Consider the following 14,922-nt stretch of genomic DNA (forward strand, 5'->3'; position numbering starts at 1 on the left):
GATGTCCTTTTACACTAGGTACAACATGACTCGGCTCCATCCCCAAACTTCAAGCTAAATGAAGGACAAGAAACTAGCCCAAACTGACCAATTCAAATATATTGCAATCCAGTTAAATTAACCTATCAACCTTGCCCATTTCCGACCTCTTCCATAAGATCCAAGTTACCATATACCTAAAGAGCCGCAGAGTAAAGTACAAAGGTATTAGCGGTAGGTATGTGTTTACTGTTCATTGCTCAATGGCAAATGGTAAATAACTGAAGATGCAGTGTCACGTATCATTGATTTTCTAAATCAACGTCCAATCATTCATTCTATATAGATCGTCCAGGCCTCTTACATATATACCTTAGTAACATGTAAGTACCTCCTATGTACTCAAAGGATAAAAACGAATACATCTTAGAAACCCCATTGCTTACACCAATGCTTCATCAACTCGGGTGTAATAGGTTTGGCAGACTTCATGGTTCTACTACGCTCTATCGTATGCGTCATATCGAAGATAAAAGGCTTCTGACCTGCTTCGTGGGCGCCAGCCATCCCTCGATATGAATCGATTAGCTTAACACCCGGGTTCCTGTCTATATCTTGAGCGTCGCTGGTCTGGCTCTGCTCTAGTCGGCCAACCCAGTCCTTGAAGCTAATAAGTTCCCGGATACGATCTTTCCCGTAGAATTCCTGGACAGCCGGAGCAAGCTCTGCCCATGATGTGGCCGAAGGATTAACACCGTGATAGTAACCAGTAATATTCTGAGCGGCAACCTTCTGAGACACCCCGGCGACTTCTAGAACCAAGTTCGCAATACGTTCAGCTGGCGTCCAGTCGACGCGGTCCATAATTCCGAGGTGACCCGGAAGAGCTCCGAGGTACAAGCTGCTCGCAATAATAGAAGGGAGCCACTCGTGTTTATTCCAACAGCCGGCCTCTGACTCAGGGCCGGCGATTTGACCAACTCGGATTATCGCGGCTGGGAAATCACCTACTTTCGCAACGTCATCTAGAATAAGGCTCGCCACCATTTTGCTACGCCCGTAGCCGCCCCCTGCGAGCCCTAGATCTTCGAGCCTTTGTTCTGGTATCGTCCCCTTTTTGCCATCCCAATTGTCTGCGGTGCCTATCGACGATATAAACACGACAGCCACGCGCTTGGATGAGTTAGTCGCGAAATCAGCAACATTCCGGACACCTCGAATATGTGGCTCAAAGGATTCGACGGGAATATTAAAGTTGACCGGCCACGCATTATGAATAAAGCGGTCCGCTTCATTTAACAGCCGGCTATAGACGTCGGAAGGAAGTCCAAAGTCCGGGCGTGACATGTCTGCATGTAAGAATTCGGCTTTGGATGTAAAATCTGTATTGAGACCTCGGTCATTAGCAGCCTGCCTCTGACGCTTGATACCGCCATCCTCAGCTCTATTCAAACAGATAACTTTCTTCACCAACGGACTCTTCACGAGGAGATCCAGCATGTAAGATCCTAGCATACCCGTGGATCCGGTAAGGAGGACCGTCTGATTCTCATCTCCAGGGTCAGATCTTCCTTCCCTCTTCCTCGGTATGTCGTCCGTATACTTCTTCCAGAAAGACTTCATTGCCTGAAGTTCGTGGTCTTGGCTTCTCTCGGTGTTCCCATTGTCGCCTTCTTTCACCACAGAATAGAGATACCGAGCAAGTCTTCGCGGTGTGGGATTGCCATATATAACATGAGCGGACACCTTCGCCGCGTCGACATGGAAACCTGAAGCTTCCAGTCCGCTACGGAGGAATCGGGTAGCATTGATAACTTGTAAAGAGTCAATACCAGTCGAGAAAAAGTCGGTGTCTGGTTCGAGTTCCCCTTTAGATCCAAGTCTAGTTCCGAATATATCCTTTATGGATTCCGCCAGTGCGTCCTCAGAATTCATATCAATTTGCGGAGCAACTCCGTCGAAAGCTTTGTCTGCTTCTTCGTAAAGTTTGTCGATCTCTTCCTTATACAACTTGAGCGTACTTGCTCGTTGTACAGTTCCCTTGCCAGCGCGGTGAAACGGCTTGTCTGGGCTAGCCAACGTGATGAGCTGGCGTGCTATCTGTCCGTGGGCGGCGGTTACGCTATTTGCCTTAGCAACATATGGCCAGACGCTATCAAGCAGCTGTTCGGCTTCTTGATCATTTTTAGGATTGATCATGGGTTCTAGAAGGAGACCAGCTTGAAAGTGATCTGAGCCCACTACCAAAGCACCCTTGATTCCGGGATGATCGACAACAATTTCCTCAATGGTCACCGGATTAAGCTTTTCTCCGTTAGAAAACACGATGACGTTGTCAGATCTTCCGTAATAAATCCAATGATCCGGTAGAGTTGGATGGCGCTTATACATGTCCTTAGTGTCGAACTCGTCGGCCTCCGGGAAAGTATAGAAAACACCCTGAAGACCTGGATGCTTATCTTGTCGGACAATTACTAGTTGATAGACGTCTTCGGTACCTTCTACCTTGCGCCAATCCGCTCCGATTATATCGGAATTGAATATGAAATATTGCCAGAGCTCCGGGTTCGGCTGAAAGTACATCTGAAGCATCATATATCTAAGATTGTTAGATGTATTTGATGAATGAAATTGGCCCTGAGCCGTAAGTGGACTTACTCCGTAGCACCTATCACATTGGCAAGTCTTATTCCCCTCTTGACTAATCTGTCCCCGGCTTCTTTGTTAAGATTTCCTGCTGGAATTAGCCCCTCTGGCAGAAGTAGAATTATTGCTAGACATTTATCACTAACCTCCACCGAAAGCAACAACCTTAAGTTTCGTCAGTGGCCGAATCCACTCTTCATTCTGACTCATCTCTTCCACCATCGCTGGTGGAAGCATAGCTCCCTCGACATCCAGGTTATCGAGACACTCGACGATCAAGTCAATTGATAAGGGGCGATCACTGATACCTAAGGCGATCGGGGTATCAAAGTATAATACGCAGAAGAGAAAGAGATATAGTCCGGCCGCGTGAAAAGGGGGCACTGAGACATATCAGCAAATCGAGCCATAAGCTTTGAGAATCTAAGTAGGTAGTTAGCTTACTTGGCAGAAAATGTTTGCGCGATACCTTTGTAATCCCTCGCATCCAAGGTTCGAATCCATTACCAAATGTATGTACGTCATGACGAATATCATTCATAGCTATCAGACCCTGTTTTATGACGACCGGCTTCGGGATTCCAGTGCTTCCGCTGGTATGAAGAACTACCAATGGATCCCAATCAGCTTGCTCGAAAGTCTTTTCGTAGGGGTACGGTTCGACGTCCTGCTCAGGGAACCAAGTTTCGACGGGGCCTACTTCGATTGCCTTCATTTCGCGTTCTTCTAGCCACGGACGGACTGATCCTCGTTGTGGCTTTGCAAAAGCAAGAATATGACAATTCGTCTTATCAAATAGACTTAACTGCCCCTCGAGAGAATTACGGGGAGAGATAAACAAAGCCTAAAACAGTCAATTCCGGATACCCAATACTCATGAGGAAGATTACCTTGTAGCCGGCCTTGACGGCGCCAACTAGTAATATGACATAACGAGCGTCGTTTGGGCCAACATAGGCTATTGTAGGAAAGGAACCCTCTGATGGGGTGCCGCATGTCTGGATGATCCTGTACGCGATGTGGTTTATGGCGTTTGCGTACTCTTTAAAGGTAATGGATTTCCAACCATCCTTGGGGTTGTCAGAGCGCGGTACAAGGAACGCCTCTTTCTTAGGATCCGCCCTCGCGATATCGTCGATTATATTGGGAACCAGCCGATACTTGCAATGTTGATCCTGCTTGGATCCATTTGTCTCCTTGTCTATCATGTCGCCTATTTCCCTTGTCAGTGCTTATTCGGGAGCTCGCCTTTCTTTCTATGCTCGTGCTACGAAGGATAAGGTACAACAATTCAGACTTGCCTCTTTCCTTTCTGTTGCTATCAATTCAGTAATGTTGGCTAGAACTTGAATAGGATTTATTGCCAATACTCCCGGAAGGCAAGGTCAGAGCAGCGCCTTGGTTATTATAGTCAAATGAGTACAGATCGAATCCCCGGTCAGGTGGAGGCCACAGCATAAAATATCATGTGTCAACTGTGGTGGAATGAGTATCTGATAATTCCGTGGCCTGCCATGTAGTGTAATGGTTGCATCTTGGCTCCAGCAAAGGAAAATACCGTCACGACCTATATCCGAATCCCGGAAGCGGGCAATTACAAATACATCTACCCCGGGGAGGCTACAAATTTACCTAGGGACAATATGTTACAGCATTGCTAAATTTCCTAAACAGCTAAAGTAAATGAACCAAGGGGGACATATTATCTACCTCATAAGCGGCTATAGTCGGTCACAAATCGTTGATATCTAACATGATAGACATAATTCGTGTTATGGGATTACGAACCAGCGAATCTAAAACCCCTATATCCTTCAGGACTTACGTGAGGTATCACGAATATGCGTCTCATGACCAAGGATGTGACACCAGTTTTGATGCCACACCCGGATATATCATGGTTCCATCCACTCAAGAATGTTCCGTGAATATCAAGGACTTATCTTTGTCTCGCTTGGCGACTAAGATTTGCATAGTAGGAAAGGCCATGAAGGTTCAGACTGCCCTGTATGTCGCTCATACGCCCTGTACATTGGTACACAAATGACATGTTGTGGTGGTTTTCCGTTGGTCAAGAAATTAATTTGGATCCAACCGCTCATAATATGTGCAGGTTATTCCCGGATACTACTGGGAACAGCACGGATTTCTTGATCACAGCTCAATTCTAAAGTATTATGCTGATTGAGCTGAGCACTTTGATTTGGTACGGTTTTCGGGGTAGCCGAGCAAAAATAAACCGCCCTATGGCCTCGATGATCAAACGCAGACCTCGGCTTCAACATTTTCGGCCGAACCGTATCGGACCCGGGTTCAACAACCCATAACGTTACTTCCCCGAGAATTCGGACATTAAGTATCGCGGTAGAAGAGACTCGCATATAGGGGAAGTAGCTCTATACAGAGCATTATTATAAGAACCTAATGATAGGAAAGAACGTTGCATATTGCCGAGTCAAATTATGGACGACATTGAGGTCATCTTTGATAATCGACACTGACCTGCTAAATTTACGCAATATCTATAGCATATTTAAATTCTTACCATGTCATTAGTTTGGTTAATTTGGGCAGTCCTTCTTCTAACTCCAGTACGATATTAAATGTGTTAAGGGATATAGATACTTGGATAAAAACCCTTAGCCGCCAAGTTGAACAGGTTGGGCAATTCATCAACTGGATGGTAGAAATATAGTGTTGAAGAATATCTAGGCGCTGGGTCATAATTGTTAGGTACGATGTTATTGATGACATGATGATATGTACCTCTTAGCATTGAGAGCGTTATATGAAGGATGATAATAGCAAAGCCATAGTTTTTTTTAGATAGCTCACGGAAACTTATGTCTCGGCGGTAGTAATTAAATCCAAATTATAACTTGTTATACGTTAATAAATCATTAAAAAGGTATTCAGATTTGGAGGCTATATTAAGGTAATTGGTATAAATAAGGGGGATTTAGGGGCTGATATCAACCCTATACTGGATGGCTGAGTCAAGCAAAATGACGAAAATCATCGAATAAACAATTTTTTTTTTCATTTTTTATTTGATTCTATTTTGTGGGATTGCCGACAGCAAGGACTTTATTGTTCGCTAACGGCCCCAGGGCAATTGATGACCCTGATGGCGATGTATCTCAATCTCACACATTAAGGCCACCATAGAAGCCACAGTCGGAGACTTTGATTGAGAAGCTCAGCCAATAGGTTGAGGACGGCGCCGATGGATTTGCAGCGGGATTCCTACCTACATATGCTACCCGATTTTACGTCCCCAGCATCAGAGACACTATCTCACGGTAGCAATTTCATTCTTAGGTGTAGGAGGCGGTGTTGTTAACCTTAGCTTCATATATCTGTCTTTAAGTACGAAGCTGTTGGCTTTAGAATCTGGAATTCCGGCGCTCCGCCTGGGCTACTGATTTCTGGCAAAGGCTTAATGGCAATATATGCACAGTGGAGGCTACACTGCTAGATTTTATTGTGGACTGAAGGGAGGCGAATTATAGAAGAAGACGGTTGTCGGTCATCGCCTCGTGGATGACAGATGGAGAACGGAGCTAATGAAGAAGGGCGGTGACCTTCGACTACCGGAGAGCCTGAGGGGAAAAGAATAAACAACTATCTAGTATATTCAGTTAGAATCATAACTTGTTGTAGCGTCCTGTCTTGGTAAGTGAGACTATGGTACTGAGCTTCGAGGGGGCCTATCTTACGGTTTATATATCCCCCCTATAGGTATAGGTATAGTAAGTACGGTACTCTAATTGAGCTGAATAATGGATATTGCTGGATGCAAAAACAACAAGACAGCGGTTATCTCAATGTAGATAATTTTGACGAAAAACATATCCGCCCTAAGCTAGGTGAAAGGGAACCTAATACTCTGGCAATAGCAAAGGGTTGTAACAAATCATGCGGTATCTCGAATTTATGTAATGAGAAGTATACTAGGTACAACGGAACCTTGTGTAAGATCACGAGTAGAGTGCTATTGGGCTGCCAGGATTCAAATTCCGCAACCTCGTAACGCATGAAGATCGTCAACTATGGCATATTATACCGCAGCATGAGCTCGCCTACGACTGCTTCTTCTTACCCCTGTAGAGATATCTATGAATGGTAAGTCTGTGAACTATATTACAAACATTTGAATAGTTGGGGAAAAAAATCACTTACCCTCCAAGGATTCCTTCTATCAGACCAACACCGGTCACGATACCTGCACCAATGCCAACGCTCTTCCAACCTAGGCGTCCGTGCTCATACAAACCCCAAGCCTTGAAGCCCAAGTACGCGCTAAGCCCTACAACAGCAGCCAAATTGGAGACGACGAGGGCCGTACTAGCACCATCGCTTAAATTGGCAAACCACTGGGTGAGAATGCTGTCGGCTCTTCGTGCTTTCCCGCTGCCCTTCTTCTTAGCGAGATGAGCCTCAGCACGCGCGCGCTCGGCAGCATCCTCTAGTTCTTGACGAGTGGCTTGGGTCTCAGTCTGAATTTCCTGTTCCCCGAAGTCGGAGGGTACGGTGCGCACCGAGGGCGTATCGACGTCGACAAGGGACGCGGTGCTTGCGGACTCAGAAGATATAATCTCGGGAGGTTGAGGAGCTGCAGCCTTGAAGAGTAATTATGTTAGGTACCTAGATCATATATGAATCTGCTGGAGGGATTGTTGTCTTACCTCCTCGGGCGTTTGCCTGGGACCAGATGCAGCCGCGGCAGCATACGACACTATAATGGAAAGCTTGTGTTAGCTTATATATATTCATCATTATACACCCTGCTCCGTCTTTTAGGCAAGCGATGTTGAAGCACAGGGCCTTACTTTTGATCTACGTTGTCGAGACTGTTAGTAGTAAAATTCGAGTCAACAATGACCCAATAACTTGGGTTGCGGAGTAAGAAATAATAAGGTAGAAGAGTATTGATAGTAATATATTGAGGTCGAATCGAGTAAATGGTTGACGACGATGGATGGTATGATGTTGTGAAAAGGTGAAGAAGAAACAATGCGACAATGAGAGAATCTTGGAAGGTGGAAGATATTGTATGTACCTAATGTACCTAACCTAATGCATTCCGTGATAATATGAGCAAATGATCGTGACGATTGTGCTTGCCCTGCCTACCCCCGGTCCATGTACATAATCGAATGACGTATTCTCGGCTCCATTCGCCTGCATATATGCACGAAAGCAGGCGGGGACTTGGATGAATTTTAATTGCATATCACTACCACATAACCACATAACACACACCATCATCCCTTAATCGAGGGTCTTGGACGAAACATCCATCATACTATTTCTTGATTTTAGGTAAGTAAAAATAACCATCTACCAAATTGAAGAATCTAATATCTCTATGTAACTTTACCTGGGTACCTTGCTTGTTGATCTCTTAACTATTCCCTTCGTCTATATGCTTATACGACGTCGTCCAAGTTGAAATTGACATAGACGCGCCCTTCCCAGGGTTTTAAAGTCGCTGGTATAGTATCCTTCTTAAGAATCGAGCCCCTATTGTCTTGGTATCGCGTACTCACTAGTAATCTGGCTGTATCCTCATCACTGAAACCCAGTATGTTCCTAATGTCTAGGCAATCCCGTTCATCCTTGGAGAAGTTCATAACCACCACCGCCATTCTCTTACTCTCGCGGCCACGGGTAGAATAACCGTTAGTAGACGCTCCTGAATCTGAGATTCGAAAGGGGCTTTCCTTCACGTATGCGAATATTGCTTCGTCATCATCATTCAATAACCGGAACGCTCCCAGGACGAATATATCCTTATACTTTTTACGCAGCTTCAAGACCATCTTGTAGAAACTCAAAATGGAATTGGGGTCCGATATTTGCTTCTTGACGTTGACCTCTGGATAGGCGTCGTGAACACGCATCCACGTCTTGACACCTTTGTCTGAAAACCCTGCATTCGGAGAGTCGTCCCATTGAAAAGGGATACGCGAATGATCGCGAGCAAGAATACGCAGACCCCGCATGGTATCTGCTATTATCTTCTGGTCCCCAGATGCTAATGCCTCGGCATAGAAGTTGAGACTCTCGACGTCTTTGTACTCGTCTATCCCCCAAGTGGTCGGCATGTTTGTCATACCAATCTCCTGGCCCTGATATAGGAACAGCGTGCCTGTCAATGTGGATTGCCAGAGAGCTATGGTTTTCGCACTCGCCTCCCATAACCCCGGCGTTGAACAATCGCCGAATCGGCTCACGGCTCGTCCGTTATCATGGTTCTCGCAGAAGACGGTCGTCCAGCTGTCTGTGCCTTCGATGAACGTCTGCCACTTTGCTACGATTGTCTTCAGCTGTTTTAGGGTAAAGGGCACATATATGTACTTTGGCCCAAACATACCCCCAGTACCTAATCGAATCATAGAGAACTCGAAGACCATGTCGAGTTCCTGTGCCGCTGCCGACACGTATGGCAAAACTTGACTTGGGTCCGGCGTGTTAGAAAGCTCTCCGACAGAGACGGCCCCATAGGGTGCGAGCGCTTTGGTCCGCATCTCGTGGATGAACTCGTGGATTCTTGGCCCATTACACCACATCTCCGGCGCTGGCTGATATGGTGAGTTTGGATCTGTAATTGGCGCATCCACGTACTCGGTACGCTTGCTATATTTATTGACCGTGTCGATCCTGAACCCGTCAACGCCTCGTTCAAGCCAGAATCGCATGGTGTCCTGGTAGATAGCTTCGCGGCACGCTTCCGATTCCCAGTTTAAGTCCGGCTGATCAGGTGCGTATAGATGGAGATAATACTCCTCAGTGTGCTCGTCCCAAGTCCAAGTAGGACCAGCGAAGTAACCTCGCCAGTTTGTCGGCGGAATCCGCTGCCCCTTGAGATCGTATCGCGCTGGTTTCCAGATATACCAATCGCGCTTCGGGTTCGTCTTCGACGAGCGGGACTCCTTGAACCATTCGTGCTCGATGGAAGTATGATTCACTACCAAGTCGAGAATCAACTTCATGTTTCGAGCGTGGCATGCTTCTATTAGTTCATCCACGTCCTCAATGGTGCCATAAGGTGCATAAATTTTCTGGTAGTCTGACACGTCGTAACCCATGTCGGCCTGGGGGCTCTCAAAAACGGGCGAGAGCCATACCACGTCGACGCCTAGCTCATCGAGATGTTCGATTTTGGAGATAAGTCCCGGGATATCTCCCCAACCGTCACCGTTGGAGTCCTTAAAGCTTGCCGGATACACTTGATAGAAAGTAGCATCTTTCCACCACGGCTCTTTGCCAAACCATCCATTCTTATGATATACACCGTCCATGTTGCTTCTGTATGTGTGCAACTGATCCACGCAGAGAGAAAAGAAACACGCGAGATCTCGAGAGGGGAGGAGAAATTAAGTAAACTCGACTGTCCATTAGAGAAGATAGTACCCGTACATCTGCGGCTGACTACGGCATAGGGCGGCACTGTATGTAATTGAATATACTTAGATCGAGTCCGCGCCGTCGGGTCAAGTTTGACCAAGTGGTGTTTACATCCAAGTTAGCCGCAATGCACCGCGGTTGTCCTAATTAGGGATATATCTTCTCAGCGGTGGGATACCATTCGCCAAGACGATCTAATGTCAGCTGTTGCGAAACTCCGCCCAACTCCGACTTCTCATCTTCTTCTCCTGCGGTGATTAACCCAATCAGGACGCAAGGACTCCGCTTGAACTTCAATCCACTTTACCTCTCCCCTGCGGTTTAATACTACACTCCGGTCTTAAAAGACTAATGATATAGCGATGGAATGATATCTCGAGACTGTCCCGAGTTCCCCGGCTTCACCCCGCACGAGCTGACCGCGGTTCCATTCTCCACACGGAGCTAGACCATTGCGAAATTAGATAGACCCCGATTCATCCAGTAGAGAGCTATAAGGCTGGCTCCCCTTTAGCAGAGGGAATAAATAGACACGATGGCGTCCTTGCTTACAGAACTCAACCGAGCAAGTCTCAAACCCCTTACCCCCAGATCGGTCAATTAAGAAAGGAAGTTATCTTGGTCAAAGCAGTAAAGAAATTATTTCTTTACTTATCAATAGAAAAGATGGCAACCGAAAAAGAAGATGTGTATACAACAGGGACGGACAACAAGCAAGCCGAGGGCAAGGACTTGCTGGATGACAAAACACATGTCTCGGAGGCTAAGCACGCCGCGGATGTTGAGCAGAAAATGACACTTCTCGAGGCCGTCAAGCTCTACCCGAAGGCCATCGCTTGGTCTGTTTTGCTTTCGTCCACGCTCATCATGGAAGGCTACGACTTGGCGCTACTAAGTAGCCTCTATGCCTCGCCGGCATTTAACGAGAAATTTGGTACTTACAGCGCGGACAAGGACAAATGGGTCTTGTCGGCTGCATGGCAGTCAGGATTATCCAACGGCGCACGCGCCGGCGAGATCCTCGGCCTCATCCTTGCTGGTTGGATATCGGACCGCTATGGGTATAAAATCACGACAATCGGGTTTCTAGTATTGATGATCATGTTCATATTCGTACTGTTCTTCGCCCCTAATGTACAGGTGCTTGTTATAGGTGAAGTACTATGCGGTGAGGAGTTAATCGACCCGGCTTTTACGCTCTTCCAACGCTGACAATAACTAGGTATTCCCTGGGGTGCCTTTCAGTCCGTTGCTCCAGCATACGCGTCCGAAGTTGCCCCCGTCGTCCTTAGGCCATATCTGACAACATTTATTAACATGTGCTGGGTCATTGGCCAATTCTTCGCGGCCGCCGTGAACAAAGGGTCCGTTGGTCGCCTTGACGAATGGGCATACAGAATTCCATTTGGAGTCCAATGGGTCTGGCCTGTGCCTATTCTTGCCGGCTTGGTATTCGCCCCCGAGTGAGTTATCAAGCGAAAACCCACTATGATGTTACGTATGTTTAACCTAGCAACCAGATCTCCGTGGTGGTATATTCGAAACGGTAATCGGGAGGCGGCTAAGGCGTCTTTGCTAAGATTAACATCGCTAAACGACCCGAGCTTCAACGTAGACGAGACCATCGCTATGATTGAACACACTAACGAGCTTGAGAAGCAGATGAAGCAAGGCCTCACCTATCGAGATTGCTTTAGAGGAATTGACCTGCGACGGACCGAAATTGTCGTCGGCATCTGGCTCGTACAGACACTCGGTGGTCAGAACCTTATGGGTTATTTCCCCTACTTCCTGTAAGGTTCCAATCCTCATCACAACCTATTTCGGTCGAGATAGTTCGGAATTGAAGTTGACATGTTGCAGAACCCAGGCAGGACTGGACCCTTCCAACTCGTTCTCTCTTTCTATGGGGCAATACGCACTGGGTATGGTTGGCACAGCCGGCTCCTGGTTCCTCAGTATGTAGTATCTACAGTTACTTCCTTGCTGTCCGGCGTAGTAAATTTTGACATTGCTGACTCTTGTTGCCTAAGTGTCTCGAATGGGTCGGCGTACCATCCACTTTAGCGGACTCTGCTGTCAGCTTCTTATTCTGGTCATCGTCGGTTCTCTCTCGTTCCCTGGGACGAATAGCTCCGTGTGGGCGATTGGTGGGATGTTGATCGTATTCACCTTCGTTTACGACTTTACGGTCGGGCCCGTCACATATTCTTTGATCTCGGAGTTATCCTCGACACGGCTGAAGGCTAAAACGATCGTCCTCGCCCGAGTTGCTTACAACGCAAGCAATATCTTCGTGAATGTCATGACCAACTATCAACTCTCATCCACAGCCTGGAATTGGGGCGCAAGAACCGCTTTTTTTTGGGCAGGGACTTGTTTGATATCCGCCGTTTGGGTGTTTTTTCGATTGCCCGAACCCAAAGGTATGATATGATATTTATTTATACCAGACTGGATTAAGGCTGACACGCTGCTGCATTTTAGGACGAACATACGCCGAATTGGATCTACTCTTTGAGCAGAAAGTTTCTGCACGCAACTTTTCCAAGACTAAGATAGACCCGTTCTCGCAGCAGATTGACGATGCTATCAAGAGGGTATCAACAGACGGGAAGCTAGGGAAGGAGATAGACCAAGCATAACTGCGGATGCTGAGTTGGGATAAACACCCAGTATACCGTAGTTAATACGTTAAGAGAAAGTGCGTAGCGACTAAGACTGCAGCCCTCCAAGATTCGGATTTCCTGCTCCATCTCATCTGGCGACTCGTGCGATACAAGCTCAGTCGGGGTAGCTATATTTCTATCACGGCTGCCATTGTGGGCAACGTCTGTTGAATATGTTTTAAAAGCAAAGCGTCGTAGACTGTTGCGCCACCAGGAAGTTGCAGGATTAGCCGTCTTAGATACTTCAAGTCGTCTTCTGCCGCTGTCCTAGTCATCTGTATGGGTACACGCGCGAGGACGTTCACCACAGCGCAGGATATATCGAATAGCTTCTCCGTTATACCTACTCCGTGCACCTGGATGCTGTGCACAGGTAAATCACGGGTCGAAAGTGCTAGATCCTTTGCTATGTCTAGTGGATAGTGATAAGTGCGACTATTCCGCATATTCTGCTCCGAGAGATGACCCAGCCGTAGCCGCAACTGCCAGAGCACAATGCGGAGCCAGAGTTGCGTAACCCTGAGATTAGCCTTTTGCGTTGGGAGAAGGTCAGATGGACACGCATGGTTCAACGCCGCGTTGATGGCGGACTCGGCTTCGTCAAACGAATTGACAGGAACTACACCCGGAGCTGACTCTTGGTTGAGCAGAGTTATGAAATTGGCGTCCAGGGAACGAAAGAGAGCAGCCAGACACCGGAAACCGGCTAGCGAGGGCTCACGGTCCCTAGAGAATGATAACCCAAAGCCATTAGTTGTTACTTGAAGCGTAGAAGGACGCCGATAACGGATCGCATGAGACCTCTCGGAAATAAGCAGGACCCAGAAAAGCCTCTCGGCTAGCAGCTTCGAAAGATCATCCAGGGTCTCTGGCTTGATTAGGATGAAGAGCGTAGCGGCTTCGCGAAGGAAGAAGAAAGCCTGAGAATGGTGGAATAAACTTGCGTGGCACGCGTATATAAAGAACACGAGAAGAACCGAGTCTAGAGATGGGTTCGATCTCCGTGTAAGATGACGGTGGGCTGCTAGAGCCTCCTCGAGCAGCGTCCAGCCGTATGCGGCATTGTTCTCAGCCGTAATAGACTGCCCAAAAGATTTACCCCCGGGATCCTCGACCTGCAACGTCACCATAGCGCACAATCCAAGTAGAACGCAGTAAGCCTCACTATCCGAGGCGAGTCGCGTTCTAAGATTGGTGACGTACTCGGGCGTCACGATAGGGATCGTCGGGGCGAGGCGTTCGAAGAAGCGCCTGGAACAGTACTCAACTACTCGAGGCGGCAGCAGGTCTACCTTTCTCTCAAACGACTGCCTTGCAAAACTAGTAAACGCTTGCTGGCTCGTAGGTAGATCAAAGTTGACGAATGACGAAGACGTAGCAACATCCAACGACTTTACGCCTCCTTCTACCGGTATCTCAGCGAGCCTTGGCGTTTTAGTAGGCCGGGCCCGGGTTAGAATTCGGGATTGGGCGGGAAATCCGCTGCATTCATCAGCAAGCCCAGCCTTGGTACACCGCCGACACGGGCGAGAGTCGCTGCAGGCTTTCTGCAGTCTTCTGCATCTCTGGCAGGCTCGAGCGACCTGTGCCCGCTTGGCTCGTGGCGGAGCTATGGCAGCTATATGATCCTCTGCAGCGATACCAATACGAATTTGACGCGCATCGTTCGCCGAAGAGCTAGCTTGACGGATTTTATCTCCTTCGCGTCGTGCTGTCATGTCCCACGCGAAGGGTGGCTGTAAGAAGTAGTAACCTGTATTTGGGTTAATCCAGCAGGCTTGAACAGGGACTCCTAGGTATTTCGTATTTCGTAAGAATAGGGGTTTACAATCGGGCCGCGTTTGTCTTGAAATTGGGGGATGGGAGACGAGAGATGGGATCTGAAGTTGGAGTCAGGAGCTGGAGTTGGAGTTGGAGGTGAGTAGGGGAACTTATACCAACCCGATTTATACATATAACATATATTAGTAGTAATCCATTAACCATTAACTGAACGTCTTATAGACTGTGTGGGGATTACCCCAGGTGTCAGCGCGGCCATCGCAGTCCGTCCATACCTCTTTGATCTTCGAATCGAAAATAAAAAGACCGAGAACACAACAACATCAAGGGTTCCCTGTCGCAAGCCCCGGCCTCCAAAATACTTGGACCACTTACATGTGCAATTCTCGATAAATGAATCCACAACCCCAGAATAAGGCTAAGAGTTAGATAT

General features: G+C 47.4%; 4 protein-coding genes across 4 annotated transcripts; 1 reads left to right on the top strand and 3 right to left on the bottom strand.

Annotated features, from left to right (window-relative positions):
* Window positions 1–405: 405 nt before the first annotated feature.
* F5Y00DRAFT_254496 (acetyl-CoA synthetase-like protein) lies at window positions 406–3,833 on the bottom strand (the record flags this gene model as incomplete). Its single annotated transcript, XM_048010175.1, has 5 exons — window positions 406–2,578; window positions 2,638–2,713; window positions 2,772–3,008; window positions 3,070–3,469; window positions 3,516–3,833. 5 exons carry the CDS (start codon window positions 3,831–3,833, stop codon window positions 406–408), a joined length of 3,204 nt encoding a protein of 1,067 aa, XP_047862660.1.
* A 2,874-nt stretch (window positions 3,834–6,707) lies between these two features.
* On the bottom strand, window positions 6,708–9,932 carry F5Y00DRAFT_264347 (glycoside hydrolase family 13 protein; the record flags this gene model as incomplete). The annotated part of the gene is made up of 4 exons (XM_048011642.1): window positions 6,708–6,741; window positions 6,808–7,247; window positions 7,314–7,363; window positions 8,174–9,932. The coding sequence occupies 4 exons, from the start codon at window positions 9,930–9,932 to the stop codon at window positions 6,708–6,710; spliced, it is 2,283 nt and encodes a 760-aa protein (XP_047862661.1).
* A 386-nt stretch (window positions 9,933–10,318) lies between these two features.
* Window positions 10,319–12,759, top strand: F5Y00DRAFT_139888 (sugar transporter). Its single transcript, XM_048004352.1, has 6 exons — window positions 10,319–11,206; window positions 11,261–11,501; window positions 11,559–11,831; window positions 11,902–11,996; window positions 12,072–12,464; window positions 12,526–12,759. Exons 1-6 carry the CDS (start codon window positions 10,705–10,707, stop codon window positions 12,681–12,683), a joined length of 1,662 nt encoding a protein of 553 aa, XP_047862662.1. The 5' UTR covers window positions 10,319–10,704; the 3' UTR covers window positions 12,684–12,759.
* Window positions 12,656–14,918, bottom strand: F5Y00DRAFT_139896 (uncharacterized protein). The gene is made up of 2 exons (XM_048004353.1): window positions 14,649–14,918; window positions 12,656–14,587 (listed from the first exon to the last, which is right to left on the bottom strand). The coding sequence occupies exons 1-2, from the start codon at window positions 14,691–14,693 to the stop codon at window positions 12,836–12,838; spliced, it is 1,797 nt and encodes a 598-aa protein (XP_047862663.1). The 5' UTR covers window positions 14,694–14,918; the 3' UTR covers window positions 12,656–12,835.
* Window positions 14,919–14,922: the final 4 nt, after the last annotated feature.

This window comes from Daldinia vernicosa, assembly GCF_022497035.1.
Source record: "Daldinia vernicosa strain CBS 139.73 unplaced genomic scaffold F5Y00scaffold_41, whole genome shotgun sequence".
Classification (NCBI taxonomy): domain Eukaryota; kingdom Fungi; phylum Ascomycota; class Sordariomycetes; order Xylariales; family Hypoxylaceae; genus Daldinia; species Daldinia vernicosa.